The following is a 21,196-nucleotide window of genomic DNA, read 5'->3' as shown; positions in this document are numbered from 1 at the left end:
TGCATTATTACATCTGTAGAAACCTTTTCCTCAGGGAACATTTATGTTTGTTTTGCACGATTTGCTAAATCTAATTACCACAGCGTACTGCCATTACTGTGGCTGCACGTGACTGATTTAACACATCATTAACTATAAAAATGTGAATAGATTCTAATACAGATTAACAGGTATATATCAGCGCCATGTATGTTCTGGTGATCATCATGTCTCACAGAACACTTACTTCATGCAGGGCTGTTCGTGTTCCAACATGTGGGTGGACTTTTTCATTTTGTTTATGTCATACCACTCCCATCCGCAAGGGGGCAGACGGGACATCTGGAATTACTCATGATGAACACAAACGCGGTAATCACGGTAACTCACTGACCGGGGAACAGATCTCAGAGACGGTGACAGCGGTCCAGAAATCTCTGATTTGTCGCTGAAAGAACAGACTGATCTGAGAACAGCTGAGTAAACACGCGCTTGGGAGGAGGACGAGCAGCGGAGAAGATCCAACATGTAGGTTCACTTTCATGGTGCTGAGACATGCACACATGTAGATGCAGTTGTGTTGTTCAATACCAGTGTTGTGGTTCTTTATGGGATTGAAATAGTTTGACTGTTGTGAGTGTACTTTTAAAGATGACAGGAAGAGGAGGAGCTAGTTAGCATGTAGCCACGTCCCTAGTTGTCTATAGTTTGACCTTACATGGTAAAATAGAAGATGTGATTATGAACTGAATGTTACATTAACAGCTCATCTGTTGCAAGTGGCTGTTCCTCCAACTAACAGCGGTGGGAGAAACTCTTACAGCCCTGTAAAGAAGATGTAAACTGACTCCATTCAAGCAATCTGGAAGTGAAGTCTTCCATGAGTACTATGAACTGAACCCTCAACATGTATCTGCAGCACTAGTGGAGCATATTTCCTCTTTGAGCCTCAAACAGAACATGTCATTGATCGATCTGATACAGAAATACTGTGGTGTTTACAAACAATAAAAGCAAGGACTCAACTTATAGACTTAATAAGGTATAAAATAAAGGTGGGCCCATATTTACAGAAGCATAATGCATTCACTTTCAATGTTTTTTTCTGAATGGCCGAGATCAATTTCTGTTTTCATGATAAAAACCTGTTTCAATGCTCTCTATGTTAAATAAAAACTTATTTGGGGATTGAGGCATTATTCAGAAAAATGTTCTCAATTGAATGCAATCCACGTCCTATTTATTATACAGTGTGCAGAATATACAGCTCACTGTAGAGTGGTATTAATAATATATGTAATATAACATGATGTTATTTATTTAGGCATATTGTAGTTCATGTAACTGGAGGATTTCTAGGCTGTGTCCTCCTCAGTCTGACACACCACCATGCTTTTATTTTACTGCCCACCCACATCGTGTCTATTACAATAACTGTAATAGTTGGTTGAATCAGTCACTGAAGACTGATCGTTAGTTAGAAATATTTACAGTCCTGGTAATAATAATGATAAAAATGCCACTCAGTTGGGTTTTAAGATGGAATATGTACCAGAATATTTATGTTGTCCTGCACAACCAGTCATTATGTTAGCTCAAGCTACGTAGCTTACGTTGCTACAGGTTTGTCTAAATAATGGCTTCCGGCACTGGAACACTACGCCAGTGTTAAAAGGACCTGACTTCAATATATGTCTTTGCTCAGTAAAGTGTTTTAAATCCTGAAGACACGAGCACTGCGTAGAAAATCGTCTTGATGCCCTAAAGATCCTAAAGACAGGAACGATGTCCGCTCAGGCGGAGCAGAAGCTCTTGACACGTTTAATTGTTGTTGCTCGTGATGCGCAGTCGCGCAACTTCAGCTGTTAAGAGTAAAAAATTGCTATTTATAAATACGACGCAAACATTTCACCTCCTGGTTTGGTTCGATCATCAACGTATCAAGCAATAACTCTTCTATCGATAATAATTTGAGTTTTTTAGAAAAGTTTTAAAAAACTGTAAAGTTACAAAAGGTAGAGGCGCGGCTGTCGTCGCAATGTTCCCATCATGCATAGCGTTTGCGCAACAAATGGTGTATTTAATAAATTACACATTTCTTCTCAAAATGCTGAGGTCTGCTCACCACAAATTATAAACTCTGTATGTTTCAGTTTATTTACGCGATGTTTCAGATGTGTCCTTTAAACTTGAACCATAACAGAGGAGGTCTAGACGGAGACACAGACTCGCGATTCAACCCGTGTTTCAAGTATCTGCTCTTGGTTCTCTTCAGATCGCATAAATCTTTCGCCTTTTACTAAAGATTTCCGTGGAGAGGACCAATAAGAGTCTATCTCAATTTTTTGATGCCCTGTGTTATGCGGGGCTTCCTCTACTTGTTCAATATAAAGCCACCTGATTAGAATGAATTCAATTGAAAACTGTCAATACAGTCAGTTATCATACGTTTAAGTAAAACGTTCAGAGTGTATTAAGAAATAGTAACTCTTCATATAACTGTAAAATTGGAACTTATTTCCTATGTCATCCTCAAACTGTTCTTCACATGAAACTCTGGGACAACATGTTATTGATCAATCTGACACCAAAATACTGAGGTGGTAACAAACAATAAAAGTAAAGACTCAACCACATGAATTATAAAATAATAAAATGAAGGTAGGCCCATATTTACAGAAGCATGATACATTCACTTGAAAACAAAGTGCTGTTTTTCTGGATTAACGAAATACATTTCTCAATTACATGTGTCAATGCTCTCTCTGTTAGATAAGAGCTTATTTGGGGATCGAGGCATTATCCAGAAAAACAGCATTGTTTTCTCAATTGAATGCAACACGCTTCCTACTTATAATGTGCAGAATATACAGCTCACTGTAGAGTGGTATTAATAATACATGTAATATAACATGATGTTATTTATTTCGGCATATTGTAGTTCATGTAACTGGAGGATTTCTAGGCTGTGTCCTCCTCAGTCTGACACACCACCGTGCTTTTATTTTACTGCCCACCCACATCGTGTCTATTACAATAACTGTAATGTTTTGTTGAATCACTGAAGACTGATCGTTAATTAGAAATATTTACAGTCCTGGTAATAATAATGATAAAAATGCCACTCAGTTGGGTTTTAAGTTGGAATATGGACCAGAATATTTATGTTGTCCTGCACAACCAGTCATTATGTTAGTTTCAAAAAGTAGAGGAGCGGCCGCCGTCGCCATGTTCCCATCATGCATAGCGTTTGCGCAACGAATGGTGTATTTAATAAATTAGATATTTCTACTCAAAATGCTGAGGTCTGCTCACCGCATAATGTAAACTCTGTAACTTCAGTTTATTTACGCGATATTTCAGATGTGTCCTTCAAACTTGAACCATAACAGAGAAGGTTTAGACGGAGACACAGACTCGAGGTTCCACCCGTGTTTCAAGTATCTGCTCTTGGTTCTCTTCAGATCGCATAAATCTTTCGCCTTTTACTAAAGATTTCCGTGGAGAGGACCAATAAGAGTCTATCTCAATTTTTTGATGCCCTGTGTCATGCGGGGCTTCCTATACTTGTTTAATATAAAACCTACTGATTAGAATACAAGTGGAAACTATCAACACATTAAGTTATAATACGTTTAGTTAAAAGGTTCCACGTGCAGTAAGGAATACTAACTCTTCATATAACTGTAAAATTGGAACTTATTTCCGCTGCTACCAGATATTGTCATCTGCCTCCAGATCAGCCAACAGCAACATCCCATCGCAACCACTGGGTTTGAACCAGTAGATCGCTTGTAAAGAACTTTGAACTGCAATTGATTTCTTGTATATAAATAAAGTTTTGATTGACAGAGGACAGGTGTAGAATTATACCTCTACTCTTTCCAATAAAGTGTCAAGGCTACTAAAGCCCCACATTCATTGGTTTTCAGCTGGAGAAATGTGATTTAAGGATATAGTTATTATTTTATGTGTGGCAATAAAAAAAAACTAGTTTGTGCCTTGTGAAAAACAGAAATATGAACTTTGCAGGTGAAAATCTTGCATTATTAGATCTGTACTAACCTTTTCCTCAGGGAACATTTATGTTTGTTTAGCAGGATTTGCAAAATCTAATTACCACAGCATACTGCCATTACTGTGGCTGCACGTGACTGATTTAACACATCATTAAATATAATAATGTGAATAGATTCTAATACAGATTAACAGGTATATATCAGCGCCATGTATGTTCTGGTGATCATCATGTCTCACAGAACACTTACTTCATGCAGGGCTGTTCGTGTTCCAACATGTGGGTGGACTTTTTCATTTTGTTTATGTCATACCACTCCCATCCGCAAGGGGGCAGACGGGACATCTGGAATTACTCATGATGAACACAAACGTTTCCTGTCCGGGAGGAGGCGGTGATCACGGTAACTCACTGACCGGGGAACAGATCTCAGAGACGGTGACAGCGGTCCAGAAATCTCTGATTTGTCGCTGAAAGAACAGACTGATCTGAGAACAGCTGAGTAAACACGCGCTTGGGAGGAGGACGAGCAGCGGAGAAGATCCAACATGTAGGTTCACTTTCATGGTGCTGAGACATGCACACATGTAGATGCAGTTGTGTTGTTCAATACCAGTGTTGTGGTTCTTTATGGGATTGAAATAGTTTGACTGTTGTGAGTGTACTTTTAAAGATGACAGGAAGAGGAGGAGCTAGTTAGCATGTAGCCACGTCCCTAGTTGTCTATAGTTTTACCTTACATGGTAAAATAGAAGATGTGATTATGAACTGAATGTTACATTAACAGCTCATCTGTTGCAAGTGGCTGTTCCTCCACCTAACAGCGGTGGGAGAAACTCTTACAGCCCTGTAAAGAAGATGTAAACTGACTCCATTCAAGCAATCTGGAAGTGAAGTCTTCCATGAGTACTATGAACTGAACCCTCAACATGTATCTGCAGCACTAGTGGAGCATATTTCCTCTTTGAGCCTCAAACAGAACATGTCATTGATCGATCTGACACAAAAATACTGTGGTGTTTACAAACAATAAAAGCAAGGACTCAACTTATAGACTTAATAAGGTATAAAATAAAGGTGGGCCCATATTTACAGAAGCATAATGCATTCACTTTAAATGTTTTTTTCTGAATGGCCGAGATCAATTTCTGTTTTCATGATAAAAACCTGTTTCAATGCTCTCTATGTTAAATGAGAGCTTATTTGGGGATTGAGGCATTATTCAGAAAAATGTTCTCAATTGAATGCAACCCACGTCCTACTTATTATACAGTGTGCAGAATATACAGCTCACTGTAGAGTGGTATTAATAGTATATGTAATATAACATGATGTTATTTATTTAGGCATATTGTAGTTCATGTAACTGGAGGATTTCTAGGCTGTGTCCTCCTCAGTCTGACACACCACCATGCTTTTATTTTACTGCCCACCCACATCGTTTCTATTACAACTAATATTTTGCTGAATCAGTCACTGAAGACTGATCGTTAGTTAGAAATATTTACAGTCCTGGTAATAATAATGATAATGCCACTCAGTTGGGTTTTAAGATGGAATATGTACCAGAATATTTATGTTGTCCTGCACAACAACTCATTATGTTAGCTCAAGCTACGTAGCTTACGTTGCTACAGGTTTGTCTAAATAATGGCTTCCGGCACTGGAACACTACGCCAGTGTTAAAAGGACCTGACTTCAATATATGTCTTTGCTCAGTAAAGTGTTTTAAATCCTGAAGACACGAACACTGCGGAGAAAATCGTCTTGATGCCCTAAAGATCCTAAAAACAGGAACGATGTCCGCTCAGGCGGAGCAGAAGCTCTTGACACGTTTAATTGTTGTTGCTCGTGATGCGCAGTCGCGCAACTTTAGCTGTTAAGAGTAAAAGAGTAATTGCTATTTATAAATACGACGCAAACATTTCACCTCCTGGTTTGGTTCGATCGTCAACGTATCAAGCAATAACTCTTCTATCGATAATAATTTGAGTTTTTTAGAAAAGTTAAAAAAAGGTAAAGTTACAAAAGGTAGAGGCGCGGCTGTCGTCGCAATGTTCCCATCATGCATAGCGTTTGCGCAACAAATGGTGTATTTAATAAATTAGATATTTCTACTCAAAATGCTGAGGTCTGCTCACCACATAATATAAACTCTGTATGTTTCAGTTTATTTACGCGATATTTCAGATGTGTCCTTCAAACTTGAACCATAACAGAGAAGGTCTAGACGGAGACACAGACTCGAGGTTCCACCCGTGTTTCAAGTATCTGCTCTTGGTTCTCTTCAGATCGCATAAATCTTTCGCCTTTTACTAAAGATTTCCGTGGAGAGGACCAAAAAGAGTCTATCTCAATTTTTTGATGCCCTGTGTTATGCGGGGCTTCCTCTACTTGTTTAATGTAAAGCCACTTGATTAGAATGAATACAATTTAAGAACTGTCAATACAGTCAGTTATCATACGTTTAAGTAAATAGTTCAAAGTGGATTAAGAAATAGCAACTCTTCATATAACTGTAAAATTGGAACTTATTTCCTCTGTGAGCCTCAAACTGTTTTTCACATGAAACTGTGGGACAAGGTTATTGATCAATCTGACACCAAAATACTGAGGTGGTAACAAACAATAAAAGTAAAGACTCATCCACATGAAGTATAAAATAATAAAATGAAGGTAGGCCCATATTTACAGAAGCATGATGCATTCACTTGAAAACAAAGTGCTGTTTTGCTGGATTAACGAAATACATTTCTCAATTAAATGTTTCAATGCTCTCTCTGTTAAATAAGAGCTTTATTTGGGGATCTAGGCATTATCTAGAAAAACAGAGCATTCTTCTCAATTGAATGCAACACGCTTCCTACTTATTATACAGTGTGCAGAATATTCAGCTCACTGTAGAGTGATATTAATATTATATGTAATATATCCTGATGTAATTTATTTAGGCATATTGTAGTTCATGTAACTGGAGGATTTCTAGGCTGTGTCCTCCTCAGTCTGACTCACGACCATGCTTTTATTTTACTGCCCACCCACATCGTTTTTATGACAATAACTGTAATATTTTGCTGAATCAGTCACTGAAGACTGGTCGTTAGTTAGAAATATTTACAGTCCTGGTAATAATAATGATAAAAATGCCACTCAGTTGGGTTTTAAGATGGAATATGGACCCGAATATTTATGTTGTCCTGCACAACCAGTCATTATGTTAGCTCAAGCTACGTAGTTTACGTTGCTACAGGTTGTCTAAATAATGGCTTCCGGCACTGGAACACTACGCCAGTGTTAAAAGGACCTGACTTCAATAGTCAGGTCTTTGCTCAGTAAAGTGTTTTAAATCCTGAAGACACGAGCACTGCGGAGAAAGTCGGCTTGATGCCCTAAAGATTCTAAAGACAGGAACGATGTCCGCTCAGGCGGAGCAGAAGACGATTGTCATCTTGACACGTTTAATCTTCGGAGCTCGTAATGCCCAGTCGCACAACTTCTGCTGTTAAGACTAAAAAATAGCTATTTATAAATACGACGAAAACATTTCACCTCCTGGTTTGGTTCCATCTTTCACTTATCAAGCCATAACACTTCTATAGATAATAATTTGAGTTTTCTAGACAGGTTAAAGAAACGGTAAAGTTACAAAAGGTAGAGGCGCGGCTGTCGTCGCAATGTTCCCATCATGCATAGCGTTTGCTCAACAAATTGTGTATTTAATGAATTAGATATTTCTTCTCAAAATGCTGAGGTCTGCTCACCACATAATATAAACTCTGTATGTTTCAGTTTATTTACGCGATGTTTCAGATGTGTCCTTCAAACTTGAACCATAACAGAGAAGGTCTAGACGGAGACACAGACTCGAGGTTCCACCCGTGTTTCAAGTATCTGCTCTTGGTTCTCTTCAGATCGCATAAATCTTTCGCCTTTTACTAAAGATTTCCGTGGGGAGGACCAATAAGAGTCTATCTCAATTTTTTGATGCCCTGTGTCATGCGGGGCTTCCTCTACTTGTTCAATATAAAATCACGTAGTTTCAATTGAAGTGCTACCTGTCAGTACATACTGTTATTATACGTCTAATTTAAATGTTCCATATGTGTTAAGAAATACTTACTCATAATAACTGTAAAATTGGACCTTTCCTCTGTGAGCCTTAAACTGTTCTTCACATGAAACTGTGGGACAACATGTCATTTATCGATCTGACACGAAAATAATGAGAAGGTAACAAATAATAAAAGCAGAGACTCAACCTCATAAGGTATAAAATAATAAAATGAAGGTAGGCCTATATTTACAGAAGCATGATGCATTCACTTGAAAACAAAGTGCTGTTTTTCTGGATTAACGAGATACATTTTTCAATTAAATGTGTCAATGCTTTCTTTGTTAAATAAGAGCTTTATTTGGGGATCTAGGCATTATCCAGAAAAACTGAGCATTTTTTCTCAGCTGAATGCAACACGCTTCCTACTTATTATACAATGTGCAGAATATAGAGCTCACTTTAGAGTGGTGTTAATAATATATGTAATATAACATGATGTAATTTATTTAGGCATATTGTAGATCATGTAAATAGATGGAGGATTTCTAGGCTGTGTCCTCCTCAGTCTGACACATATTTTGTTGAATCAGTCACTGATGACTGATCGTTTATTAGAATCCTGAAGACACGAGCACTGCGTAGAAAGTCGGCTTAATGCCCAAAGGATCCTAAAAACAGGAACGATGTCCGCTCAGGGTGAATACAAGACGATTGTCCTCTTGACACGTTTAATCTTCGGAGCTCGTGATGCGCAGTCGCACAACTTTAGCTGTAAAGAGTAAAAATTAGCTATTTATAAATACGACGCAAACATGTCACCTCCTGGTTTGGTTCGATCTTTAACTTATCAAGCAATAACTCGTCTATCGATACGAATTTGAGTTTTCTAGAAAAGGTAAAGAAACGGTTAAGTTTCAAAAACTATAGGAGCGATCTCAGTCGCCATGTTCCCATAATGCATAGCGTTTGTGCAACAAACGGTGTATTTAATGAATTATACATTTCTACCAGATTTCTACTCAAAATGCTGAGGTCTGCTCACCACATAATATAAACTCTGTATGTTTCAGTTTATTTACGCGATGTTTCAGATGTGTCCTTCAAACTTGAACCATAACAGAGAAGGTCTAGACGGAGACACAGACTCGAGGTTCCATCCGCGTTTCAAGTATCTGCTCTTGGTTCTCTTCAGATCGCATAAATCTTTCGCCTTTTACTAAAGATTTCCGTGGGGAGGATCAAAAAGAGTCTATCTCAATTTTTTGATGCCCTGTGTCATGCGGGGCTTCCTCTACTTGTTCAATATAAATCCACTTGATTTGAATGAGATTGTGTATTAGTGGAAACCATCAATACATTCTGTTATTATACACTTAAATCAAACGTTTCACGTGTATGAAGACGTACTTACTCATCATAACTGTAAAATTGGAACTTATTTCATCTTTGATCCTCAAACTGTTCTTCACATGAAACTGTGGGAGAACATGTGATTGATTGATATGACACAAAAATACTGAGGTGGTAACAAACAATAAAAGTAAAGACTCAACCCCATAAACTATAAAATAATAAAATGAAGGTAGGCCCATATTTACAGAAGCATGATGCATTCACTTGAAAACAAAGTGCTGTTTTTCTGGATTAACGAGATACATTTCTCAATTACATGTTTCAATGCTCTCTATGTTAAATAAGAGCTTTATTTTAGGATCTAGGCATTATCCAGAAAAACTGAGCATTTTTTCTCAATTGAAGGCAACACACTTCCTACTTATTATACAATGTGCAGAATATACAGCTCACTGTAGAGTGGTATTAATATTATATGTAATATAACATGATTTAATTTATTTAGACATATTGTACTTCATGTAACTAGAAGATTTCTAGGCTGTGTCCTCCTCAGTCTGACACACCACCATGCTTTTATTTTACTACCCACCCACATCGTTTTTATTACAATAACTGTAATAGTTGGTTGAATCACTGATGACTGATCGTTTATCAGAATCATGAAGACACGAGCACTGCGTAGAAAATCAGCTTGATGCCCAAAAATTCCTAAAACAACAAAGATGTCCTCTCAGGCGGAGCAGAAGACGATTGTCCTCTTGGCACGTTTAATCTTCGGAGGTCGTAATGCGCAGTCGCACAACCTTAGATGTAAAGAGTAAAAATTAGATATTTATAAATACGACGGAAACATTTCACATCCTTCTTCGGTTCGATCTTGAACGTATCAAGCCATAACTCTTCCATCGATAAGAATTTTAGTTTTCTAGAAAAGTTAAAGAAACGGTAAAGTTTCAAAAAGTAGAGGCGTGGCTGTCGTCGCCATGTTCCCATCATGCATAGCGTTTGTAAAACAAAAGTTGTATTAAATAAAATGTATATTTCTACTCAAAATGCTGAGGTCTGCTCACCACATAATATAAACTCTGTATGTTTCAGTTTATTTCCGCGATGTTTCAGATGTGTCCTTCAAACTTGAACCATAACAGAGAAGGTCTAGACGGAGACACAGACTCGAGATTCAACCCGTGTTTCAAGTATCTGCTCTTGGTTCTCTTCAGATCGCATAAATCTTTCGCCTTTTACTAAAGATTTCCGTGGAGAGGACCAATAAGAGTCTATCTCAATTTTTTGATGCCCTGTGTCATGCGGGGCTTCCTCTACTTGTTCAATATAAAACCATTTGATTATAATTGAAGGGAACACTATCAATACTTTCTGTTTTAATACATCTAATTTTAATGTTCCACGTGCATTAAGAAATACAGACTCATCATGTAACTGTAAAATTGAAATTTATTTCGTCCTTGATCCTTAAACTGTTCTTCACATGAAACCGTGGCACAACATATTATTTATAGATCTGACACAAAAATAATGAGGAGGTAACAAACAATAAAAGCAGAGACTCAACCTCATAAGGTATAAAATAATAAAATACAGGTTGGCCCATATTTACAGAAGCATGATGCATTCACTTGAAAACAAAGTGCAGTTTTTCTGGATTAACGAAATACATTTCTCAATTAAATGTTTCAATGCTCTCTATGTTAAATACGAGCTTTTTTGGGGATCTAGGCATTATCCAGAAAAATTGAGCATTTTTTTCTCAGCTGAATGCAACACGCTTCCTACTTATTATACAATGTGCAGAATATTCAGCTCACTGTAGAGTGGTATTAATATTATATGTAATATAACATGATGTAATTTATTTAGGCATATTGTAGTTCATGTAACTGGAGGATTTCTAGGCTGTGTCCTCCTCAGTCTGACACACCACCATGCTTTTATTTTACTGCCCACCCACATCGTTTCTATTACAATAACTGTAATAGTTGGTTGAATCAGTCACTGAAGACTGATCGTTTATTAGAATCCTGAAGACACGAGCACTGCGTAGAAAATCAGCTTGATGCCCAAACGATCCTAAAATCAGGAAAGATGTCCGCCCAGGCTGAACAAGAGACGATTGTCCTCTTGACACCTTTAATCTTCGGAGCTCGTGATGCGCAGTCGCACAACTTTAGCTGTTAAGAGTAAATGTTTGCTATTTATAAATACGACGCAAACATTTCACCTCCTGGTTTGGTTCGATCATCAACGTATCAAGCTATAACTCTTCTATCGATAAGAATTTTAGTTTTCTAGAAAAGTTAAAGAAACGGTAAAGTAGAGGCGCGGCCGTCGTCGCCATGTTCCCATAATGCATAGCGTTTGTGCAACGGTGTATTTAATAAATTATACATTTCTACCAGATTTCTACTCAAAATGCTGAGGTCTGCTCACCACATAATATAAACTGTATGTTTCAGTTTATTTCCGCGATGTTTCAGATGTGTCCTTCAAACTTGCACCATAACAGAGAAGGTCTAGACGGAGACACAGACTCGAGGTTCCACCCGTGTTTTAAGTATCTGCTCTTGGTTCTCTTCAGATCGCATAAATCTTTCGCCTTTTACTAAAGATTTCCGTGGGGAGGACCAAAAAGAGTCTATCTCAATTTTTTGATGCCCTGCTTCATGCGGGGCTTCCTCTACTTGTTTAATAATAAACCCAATGATCAAGTTATGACAGGATTAATGTAATTTAAAAGATAATAATGTTATTATGTAAATCCAAAAATAATCTAAATGCTTTCTTCAGAAATCTAAAATCAATATCCTTAACATTGAAATGAATGTTTCTACTATGATAAATTAGTGCAATTTAGTGAGATTTGTGTCAGCATTATCATATAAGTGTGACAAGTAAAGCATAACTGATGATTTACAAGTGAAAGGTGCCCCAATCAATGATAATTGAAGTGGGAAATACCAATACAGACTTCGTTCAGGTCTCAGTCACCATGGGAACTAGTGCACTTGAACTCTTTTTGTGCAGAACTGTCAACTTCTTATTATTTAAATTTTAAGAAAGAGTGTTACCTCTGACAGAGGTGGGGTGGAATTACAGAAGAAAAGACTGATTGGCCTATGCGGCCTGAGAGTCAGTAATATGTGTGTGGGATACCCTGAGACAAACAACACAAAACGAACAACACCAGGGATACAGAAAAGGTGATAAACAAAAGAGAGTATTAATGTGTTTGTAAGAAGTTGGGTCAATCCTGAAGTCAGTTTACCCTCAAAAACCTGAAAATCAATCAAATCAAAGACATTAGATAAGTAATGTGACATCATTTAAAAGTAATGGCAAAAGAAAAAGATCAAGGAAACATGAGAAAACAATCAATATGAGACATTAATTAAAAGTAAGTTTTGAGAGATAATTTAAAAACAGACAGTGTAAACAAATCATTACAATAATCTAGCCGGACAGGAATAAAAGCATGAAACACTTTGTGGAGATCATTAAAGTAAATTGACAATCTAGAAATATTTCTCAGATGAAAATAACATGACGGAGCTGGTCTTAGAGCTACAGGGCTGAGAGCAGGCAGAATGTGTGCTCAAAATATATATTTACAACTCATCCATAACCTTAATGCTTATATAAGGTGACCATGTTTTGTCGACTACGTTCCAGCTTCCCTTTCATTTTGTCAAGTAATTTACAACAATCAAGTAAGATACAACTCCCCAACTCCTTCTTCCACTGACATGGTGCTGGGGAAGGATTTGACCACTGTCACATTTTTACAGCAATAAAAAGCAAGAATGCAGAAATTCTTTTGGTAGCAATCACCAATACTAAACAAAGATGTGGACTTGGTATCAGATCGATTATCAGACTGATTTCCAACTTCCTTCCTTCTGTGACGAGTCAAAGGCCTAAAACTATAACTTCTAAAAAAGGTGCCGATGTATTCACTACTACTGCATCAAGAGTCATTAATGACTGGTCATAAATTAGTTACCGAGGACCTTTATATTGTTTGAGTCATCTGTTGAAGGTGGCACTAAAAATACGCGATCAGTGAGAAAATGTAGGTGTTATTTCCTGATTTTAATGCTGGTGTACATCTGAAGTGTTGTTTTTTTAACGTGAGTTTAGTTATTTTAAACTTCAGTGCGATTATCAGTCAACTGCCAGTTTCCTGTTGCATCTCTCCAACATCCTTTTCACTGAATGTTGCAAGAATGTGATCTTGTGTTGAGTAGTCAGAACTACATTCATCAGCTTGTCTCTGTCGGTGAGTTGGTATTTTTTAAACTGTTGGTCTTTTCCCCTTTTTCCTCTTTTCTATCTTTTTATTATCTTTGTTTATTTATTTCTGTTTCCTTTTCTTTTTACTGAAATGCAAAATTGAATCCCTGGCTGTTGGGACCAATTTTAGATTTTCATATTATTTCCTCATTGAACCTTTACCGATAAGTAGAAAACACAGAAACTCTTTAAGTTGTTTTCTTGCAGCTTTAAGATGAACTCGACTCTGTTTTTCGGCCTTTTTAAGTTGGTGTAGCAAAGAGTTAGTGACTCCTGATTCCTCGATTCCCATCAAACTGTTCACTCAGTTTGTGCTGCACAGTGTCGACATTAGACATTCTGCTCTAGTAACATTTGATATGAGAATATGAGTTTACTCTTCTCAAGAAAGTATAGAATTCGACATTAACAGTTGGTTAAAATTTAAATTAGCCTGAAAAATTAACAAAAAATAGCATCAGGAAGAATTAGACAGAATAAGAAGCTAGTGTACTTAATGTTCACTGCGTCACAGCTCAGTCTCTGAAGAAACCATGTGGCAGAATGGGTCAGATAATAGATTCACACGGATGAGACCGAGTGAAGACGGCATCATTCTGTGGCTCCACAGTAAACGGATCTGTAGGAGACATCAGCTGAATGGCTTTCTGACAACTTCAGTAAATATTCAGTAGCTGAGCGATGTAGTGAGTTAGCTTTAAAAAGAATCATGCTAGAAATGAATGTCCCTATTCATGAGTTTAGTTAATAAATCAAATGGACAAACTATATATATGTAATGTGGTTTAAACAGGTCCGCTAGCTTTAAAGGGGGGGGTCACACATTCTGGGGGATGACATTCATGAACGTGCAATTGCAAAAAGTTGGAATTAGCCACTGTATATATGAGCGTTGTCTGTAGACAAAACACACCCTCTGAATTTACACAAACTACATTCAACGACCAGAATCAGCCGCGACAATGAGTGCCCTGGAAGCAGCAGACAGCCAGACACTGATGTATGTTACTTCTGTACCACTGGTGTTTCTTACTGGCTGCTGATCACACACTGGTGTGGGGTGGAGGCTGCCTGCAGCACAGTCCAGAGGCAACTCCTGGTGATCTCTCTACCCTTGAAAGGCTCACAGATGCTCATGAGGGTCTTCAGCTTTTTGTTATCTCTTTATCCTCTTTGGGTTAGCGGTAGTCTTAGCTGTCTTAGCTGCTGGAAATGCTAACACCACTTTCTCACTATACCCACGATCCTTTTTCACAGTAGTGCTGCAACTGCTAACAGTAGTTGTTATGTTCTGAATCAGCAGTGGTGGTGTACGTTATCTGAAGCCACTTTTTCAGGTCGTCCTCTCATCCCACGATAGTAGAAGGAAGAGGAATGATTGCATTTCCTCATTTGAGATTTAACAGTTGATGTTCCCACATGTTTTATCTCTAAAATCAAAGAGGATTAGCGTACCATCAGCACTAAGGGATTAGTTTAAAAGTCTCTGTATTTTGTACTCAACCTTCAAGTTTAATCTTATCCATCATTTTATTCCTTTTTTTTGTACTATACACTGTCTATCATAGAATAAAATATAACACAAAATTATATTTATTTTTAAACTCTAGACATGATAACTACAATCATCAGTATATATCTGTGATAAATCTCACCGCAAAAAGTTGGCTATTTTGTCAAAATAAATGTTAACACATACACGCTCTGTTAAAATTCACAGCCTGAGAGTCTTGTTAGAGTTTTCAGCTGTGGTTCATATTAATGAATCAGCACACACATGCATGTGCTGTGTCACAGTGCAGACTTGGACATACAGTACACGTCCCCTGTCACTTCTGCTTTTTGGTAACTGAATAATCATTCAACATATTTTTTAAATGAACGTGGACCAAAAGTGTTGTTATTCTCGCCCCTCAGACAGGACTGTGGGCTTTAGTAAAGTGTGATGGGCATTTTGTATGTTTATTTGTTGACATTTCTCAGACCTAATAATAATTGATTGAATCGATCTTGCAGTTTTACTTTGGAGCTCCTCTGCACAGTGGGCTAATGTTTAGAGAGGCAGTTTTATGAGTCACATTCACCCCTGAACACCGATCCTTTGCTTTTTATCCACAGATTAAAAAATGGTTTAACAAGGCACATTCCTCCCACAACAATATCTAAAACAGAGGAGGTGAAAAGTGATGGTTTAAGTTGTATTGGGGAGTGAATGCAGAGAGGACTGAGCTCAGGAGGCAGGACGATTAAGATCTGATCCCAGTGTGTAATCAGGAGAATGAGAGTCATGTTGTTATTGTGAAATTAGTCAGGAAGACAGAGCTCATGTTGGACTTGGCTCAAAAGACCCGTTGTGTCATACAGACGGTGATGTAGTCAGACTAACCGCTAAATTGAGGAAGTGCATGTTCAGAACAGTTTCTGACTTTTTGGCGCTCAGCTGCAGGAGTTGAATGAAAACTGACTTGAGTTAAACCCTGATCACCACAGGTCTGAACCCATAACATCGGCAATTTCCAAATCCCTGACCGGAGAGGAGCTGAACGCTGACCTGCGGCCCACCTCCCTATCGGACTGTCAGACACAGTATGTTGAAGAAGAGAAAGTGAAGCCAAACGCTGACTCTGAACCACCGGGGAGGATCCATGCGGTCCCGATCCACCAGCGTCCAGATCTGCTGGTTCCCTGCGCCGACCTGGTGAACTCTGAGTGGCAGAGGAGTCAGGCCGCCCGGGTTCACTCCCTCCAGAAGTCATGTCCAGAGTTCCCCCTCTGCCTGGTTCTTCTGCAGGGCCGTGGGGAGTCAGAGCGGCTGCTGGGCCACGTCCGGCTGTCCCAGGTCGTGGGTCATGGCAGCAGCCTGTTTGTCGAGTCCGTGGTCGTGTCCAAGGCGGAGCGAGGGAAGGGCTACGGACGGACTTTGATGGATGAGACCGAGCGCTACTCGAAAGGCAGAGGGTTCGAGCGCCTGTGCCTGACCACCCACGATAAGCAGCACTTCTACGGTCACCTCGGTTACGTGCTCTCAACGCCAGTGCAGAACGCAGGTGGCATGACATCGTTCGTTCCCATGGAGACGCTTCTGAGGTTCTCCAGGATACCGAGTGACGGGATGAGCACGCAGAAACAAACACGGACAGTGATGGACGCTCAAATACCACAAGTGAACAGAGACTCAGAAGATGCTTATGTTGCAGGGTCACCTCGGCCTCCTCCTCCCACTCTTCCTCCTCCACCAACTCTTCCTCCTCCACCCCCTCCTCCACCCTCCATCCCGCCACCTCCACCCTCGATCCCACCGCCTCCCTTCATCCCCCCACCTCCACCACCTCCTCCTCCTCCTCCTCCTCTGTCTGCAGTGCTCGTAGTTCAGACCTTGAACGAGACTCCCTACAGTGACGCCAAAGGAGTTCCCATCTACTGGATGCACAAAGACATTTGATGAACACACAAATGTATAAACTTGACAGTGCCTACACCCACATTGTTGTTGTTAATTCATGAATAACGTGAGTTTGAGACTGTTTTCACATTCTTTGAATCAGAGTGTAAGACTTGGATGAACGTTGAGGATTTTGTTACAGAGGAACTATATCTACTGTTAAAAGCCACTCACTGTCCCATAATGCAGCTAACACAGATCATGAGGAGGAAACTTTCATCATCAGGACACATGAGAGTGGAACTTCCAGTGAACACATCTCATTTTCACCCATCAGACTTGGAAATTGAAATGTTTTTGACGTTCACACATGATGTATTTTTCAATTGAGGAGAAGGCGTAGATATCATTTTAATCATCTTTACCTGCTCAGTCGAATCATTTAGATATTTTGAAAGTTTTTCTTGAAAGAGATGGGCTCAAAAATATAATAATTGGTTTTCTCCCTGTGGGTAGTTGGTTAGCTAACTTGCACGCTGACAAATATGTTCATTGTTGAATTCAAATTAATTATTTCTATCTTGAAACGATCATTGAACTGCTGCATGCTGTGACATCCTGTGACATGTTGTTATGTTCAACTCGAAGGTTGAATGTGCCTTTTGAACTGCCAGAGATCTTAAGCCTTATTAACATTTATAAGATTTGTTATGTTATTAAACTGAGACATGGTGGTTTTTCCATGGTGTAAAATGATTGAAATAAATTTAATGAAATATTTATTTGGTGTGTGTTTATTCTTTCATTTTATTTGGGACTTTATTGCAAGGACTTTTGATCATGAAGTATAAACTCACATTGTGTTAAGATGTATTTAATTTACATCGTCAACAGTTTGTATTTGCTCAAAGTAAAGTCCCTCATCATTCGATCTGACTGGCTCATCCCTCTCTCCTGCCAGGAAGGACAAATCATCTGTTGAGCAGCCATGGTGCTGTCTCACCTCCATCGACACCTCCTCCTCCTTCTTTCCCTTTCCCCCCTCCCCCTCACATCACTGCCTGGGAACTTCAGCCATGGAAATCCTCTCCCTCTCACCCCCGCCCCTGCTGTGGCTGCAGCAGGCACCATCCTGAAGGACCGGCCCTTTGTTGTGGTGTGGAACATGCCCACGTCGCACTGTCAGAAACGTTACAACGTCCACCTGAACCTGGGAGACTTTGATATTGAAGAGAACCGACAGCAGAGATTCCAGGGACAGGTGATGACACGCAGTGGGAGGTGTCACCAGTGGATGTGATACTTTCCTTATCCCTGTATAATTAGAATATATATTTATCTTAATGTAAAATTATTTGAACCTTTCTGTTATTGCATTAAAGTAATCAATGTAAAACTGGACATATCTATTTATCAAAGGTACTTTAAATGTACCTGGTTATGAACTTAATAGTATATTTTGGAAAATGTGATTTTACAGTGTTTCTTTAAAATGTATTCTAAATGTAATCAGGCACAAGTCTATTGTTGGTTGAAAGTCCTCTACAAACAGCCTTTTATGGTCCGATCTGTCTTATTTGAACCCAATTTTAAAGGTCCAGTGTGTAGAATTTATGGGGATCCATTGAAATATAATAAGTTTTCACCAGTGTACAATCACCTGAAAATAGGGACCGTTGTGTTGTCATTAGCTTAGAAAGATTCTTCCTCACAGACTCGTCTTTAACGGAGTCCGCTGTGTTGCACCACCACGTTTCTACAGAAGCCCAGAACGGACAAACAAAGCACTGACTCGTGAGCATTTTTACATGTTGTGTGATAATCTTCTCTGGGTAAATGTTTAATCTTTCCAGAAAATGACCATCTTTTACCGTGACCGCCTGGGGGAATATCCATACCTCTCCCGAGACGGCAGGAAGGTGAACGGAGGAGTACCGCAGCAGGGCGACCTCGCCGCCCATCTTTCCCTTACGGCGATGCAGATGTCTGGCTTGCTGCAGCCAAACTTCACAGGTTTGGCCGTTATCGACTGGGAGGAGTGGCGCCCACTGTGGGAGAGAAATTTTGGATCCAAGATGGAGTATCGGAGGCTGTCCAAGCACCTGGTGAGACAGGCGAGACCGGATTTGTCTGAAAGGGCTGTGACATCACTGGCGAGAAAAAGTTTCGAAGAGAGCGCTCAGATGTTCATGGAGGAGACATTGCGGTCGGCGGTCAGAGGTCATCCCAAGGGATTGTGGGGGTTTTATGGTTTTCCTGCCTGCTTTAATAAGCACAAGATAAAGACAGGTAGGACAAATGGTCAGTGGACTGTGAACGCCATTGTTTGTACATGTAATCACCTTGTTAAATCCTTTTCTATAGGAAGGTATTAGAATGCCACTTTTCAAATAACACGACTGTGATGAGAGGTTTTATGTTACCATTATTTAACTGCTGATAAAAAAAGAAAGTTAAAGTTGAAAATACAAAGTTGAAATCTTTTATAAGTGCTGTGTCTTCTTTGTTTCACACATGTGCCCAGATAAGAGCTACACAGGACGCTGTCACAGAGGGACGAGACAGCAGAACGAGCGTCTGTCGTGGCTCTGGAGTCAGTCCACTGCTCTCTATCCCAGCATCTACCTGCCACAGCGGCTGGCAGGGTCACAGGACGCAGCTCTCATGGTCAGGTACACAGAGATAACAAGCACGAAGAAGTGTTATGTCATACAAACAGCCTACAGGACCTCGTGGAAGCTGGGGATAAAAAACTGTTATCGATCTTTTTATCCACACAGGTCGATAATGGAATTACTGATGGACATTTCTGTCTCTTTCACTCAGACACAGACTGCTGGAGGCTTTGAGGGTGGCATCACTGTGGCGCCACGACAACAACATCCACCACGCCACACCAGTTCTTCCCTATGCCAGACTAGCATTCACACACACGCTCAACTTTCTCAATGAGGTACGAGCTTGTTACAACTCATGAACACTTTGACTTTATTTACATTTGAATAAAGTGAGTACAGGTAACGATTCTCCAAATCCATGAATCCTACTTGGTTAACTTTGACCAAAGGGGATGGTCACTCAATCTCAATAATTGGACCAAAATAGTCACATGACACATGCAGTTCGAAGAAATCTAAAAAATCCACCTTTAAAAAGAATACTAATAATTTCCAACTTTAAATGAAATGTAAGTTAATGGTTCACCTATTTTATTGTGTGAATTTTGGAATGGAAAAATTTGTTTTGTTACAGTTGCACCAACAGTGGAAATGGCTCTTTCCTCCTGTATCACGGCACAAGATTGTGGACGTGCATATCACAGTTTTCATCTTTGTTTCAGAATCGTTATCAACGTTAAGTGTGTGTGTGTGTGTGTGTGTGTGTGTGTGTGTGTGTGTGTGTGTGTGTGTGTGTGTGTGTGTGTGTGTGTGTGTGTGTGTGTGTGTGTGTGTGTGTGTGTGTGTGTGTGTGTGTGTGTGTGTGTGTGTGTGTGTAGACAGACCTGGAGCATACACTTGGGGAGAGTGCCTCACTGGGAGCTGCTGGAGTGGTGCTGTGGGGAGAGCGGAAATTTGCCAAATCCAAGGTTTGTGCAGTGATGTGAGGGAGAAATGGTTGTTGATGTGTGATTGTATCACTGCATGTATCTGTGTGTAACCCCTCTCCCCTTCACCCACCCTCCAGGATCAGTGCATCTTTCTCAGAGACTACATCCACGCAGTCTTGGGTCCATTTGTGCGATCACTGAGGTCTGACACCCACCGCTGCAGCCTTCAGCTTTGTCACGGCAACGGGCGCTGCACCAGGCGACGCCCCAACTCCGGTCACATGGTTTCTTCGGGTCAAGCTGTGCTCTCCGACCCTCACGACTCCTCCAGCGTCAAAGCTTTTCATCGCCACTTCATGTGTCAGTGTTTCCCAGGCTGGACAGGGCAGGAGTGTGGAGAGATGATGAAGGATGACCACAGGCCAAAGAACGGACAGAAGTAACACAAACCTTTCGGTCAAAGTGCTGTCAGTCCGTGTTCATGAGAGAACAGGGACATGTCAGTTTCTAATTGTAATATAAAATAAATAAATACTTTGTGAATTTGGTTTT

The 21,196-nt window shown here is 39.7% G+C and overlaps 2 protein-coding genes and 7 non-coding genes across 11 annotated transcripts; all 9 read left to right on the top strand.

Moving 5' to 3' along the window:
- Nucleotides 1–141: 141 nt before the first annotated feature.
- Nucleotides 142–17,879, top strand: LOC124851965 (N-alpha-acetyltransferase 80). 2 transcript variants are annotated; one of them, XM_047340300.1, is made up of 3 exons: nucleotides 144–507; nucleotides 4,257–4,547; nucleotides 16,206–17,879. In XM_047340300.1, coding segments are annotated over exons 2-3 (954 nt in total). In that variant the 5' UTR covers nucleotides 144–507; nucleotides 4,257–4,545; the 3' UTR covers nucleotides 17,158–17,879. The 2 variants fall into 2 exon arrangements, with proteins under 2 accessions (XP_047196257.1, XP_047196256.1); XM_047340301.1 differs by lacking the exon at nucleotides 4,257–4,547 and having other exon boundaries at nucleotides 142–507.
- LOC118111705 lies at nucleotides 2,236–2,349 on the top strand. The gene has a single exon (XR_004697123.1). It is a non-coding gene; the product is annotated as a U5 spliceosomal RNA (small nuclear RNA).
- On the top strand, nucleotides 3,425–3,538 carry LOC118111725. The gene has a single exon (XR_004697142.1). It is a non-coding gene; the product is annotated as a U5 spliceosomal RNA (small nuclear RNA).
- LOC118111693 lies at nucleotides 6,270–6,383 on the top strand. Its single transcript, XR_004697112.2, has one exon. It is a non-coding gene; the product is annotated as a U5 spliceosomal RNA (small nuclear RNA).
- On the top strand, nucleotides 7,890–8,003 carry LOC118111694. Its single transcript, XR_004697113.1, has one exon. It is a non-coding gene; the product is annotated as a U5 spliceosomal RNA (small nuclear RNA).
- On the top strand, nucleotides 9,225–9,338 carry LOC118111696. Its single transcript, XR_004697115.2, has one exon. It is a non-coding gene; the product is annotated as a U5 spliceosomal RNA (small nuclear RNA).
- LOC118111724 lies at nucleotides 10,609–10,722 on the top strand. Its single transcript, XR_004697141.1, has one exon. It is a non-coding gene; the product is annotated as a U5 spliceosomal RNA (small nuclear RNA).
- On the top strand, nucleotides 11,985–12,098 carry LOC118111697. The gene has a single exon (XR_004697116.2). It is a non-coding gene; the product is annotated as a U5 spliceosomal RNA (small nuclear RNA).
- hyal3 (hyaluronidase 3) lies at nucleotides 12,299–21,191 on the top strand. 2 transcript variants are annotated; one of them, XM_035159094.2, is made up of 7 exons: nucleotides 12,299–13,701; nucleotides 18,059–18,358; nucleotides 18,951–19,398; nucleotides 19,622–19,769; nucleotides 19,924–20,050; nucleotides 20,594–20,683; nucleotides 20,782–21,191. In XM_035159094.2, the coding sequence occupies exons 2-7, from the start codon at nucleotides 18,086–18,088 to the stop codon at nucleotides 21,085–21,087; spliced, it is 1,392 nt and encodes a 463-aa protein (XP_035014985.2). In that variant the 5' UTR covers nucleotides 12,299–13,701; nucleotides 18,059–18,085; the 3' UTR covers nucleotides 21,088–21,191. The 2 variants fall into 2 exon arrangements, with proteins under 2 accessions (XP_035014985.2, XP_047196255.1); XM_047340299.1 differs by having other exon boundaries at nucleotides 12,306–13,701; nucleotides 18,951–19,386.
- The last annotated feature ends 5 nt before the right edge of the window (nucleotides 21,192–21,196 follow it).

The sequence above is a fragment of the Hippoglossus stenolepis genome, chromosome 6 (assembly GCF_022539355.2).
Source record: "Hippoglossus stenolepis isolate QCI-W04-F060 chromosome 6, HSTE1.2, whole genome shotgun sequence".
NCBI classification, from domain to species: Eukaryota; Metazoa; Chordata; class Actinopteri; order Pleuronectiformes; family Pleuronectidae; genus Hippoglossus; species Hippoglossus stenolepis.
This window is presented reverse-complemented; position numbering and strand designations above follow the sequence as displayed.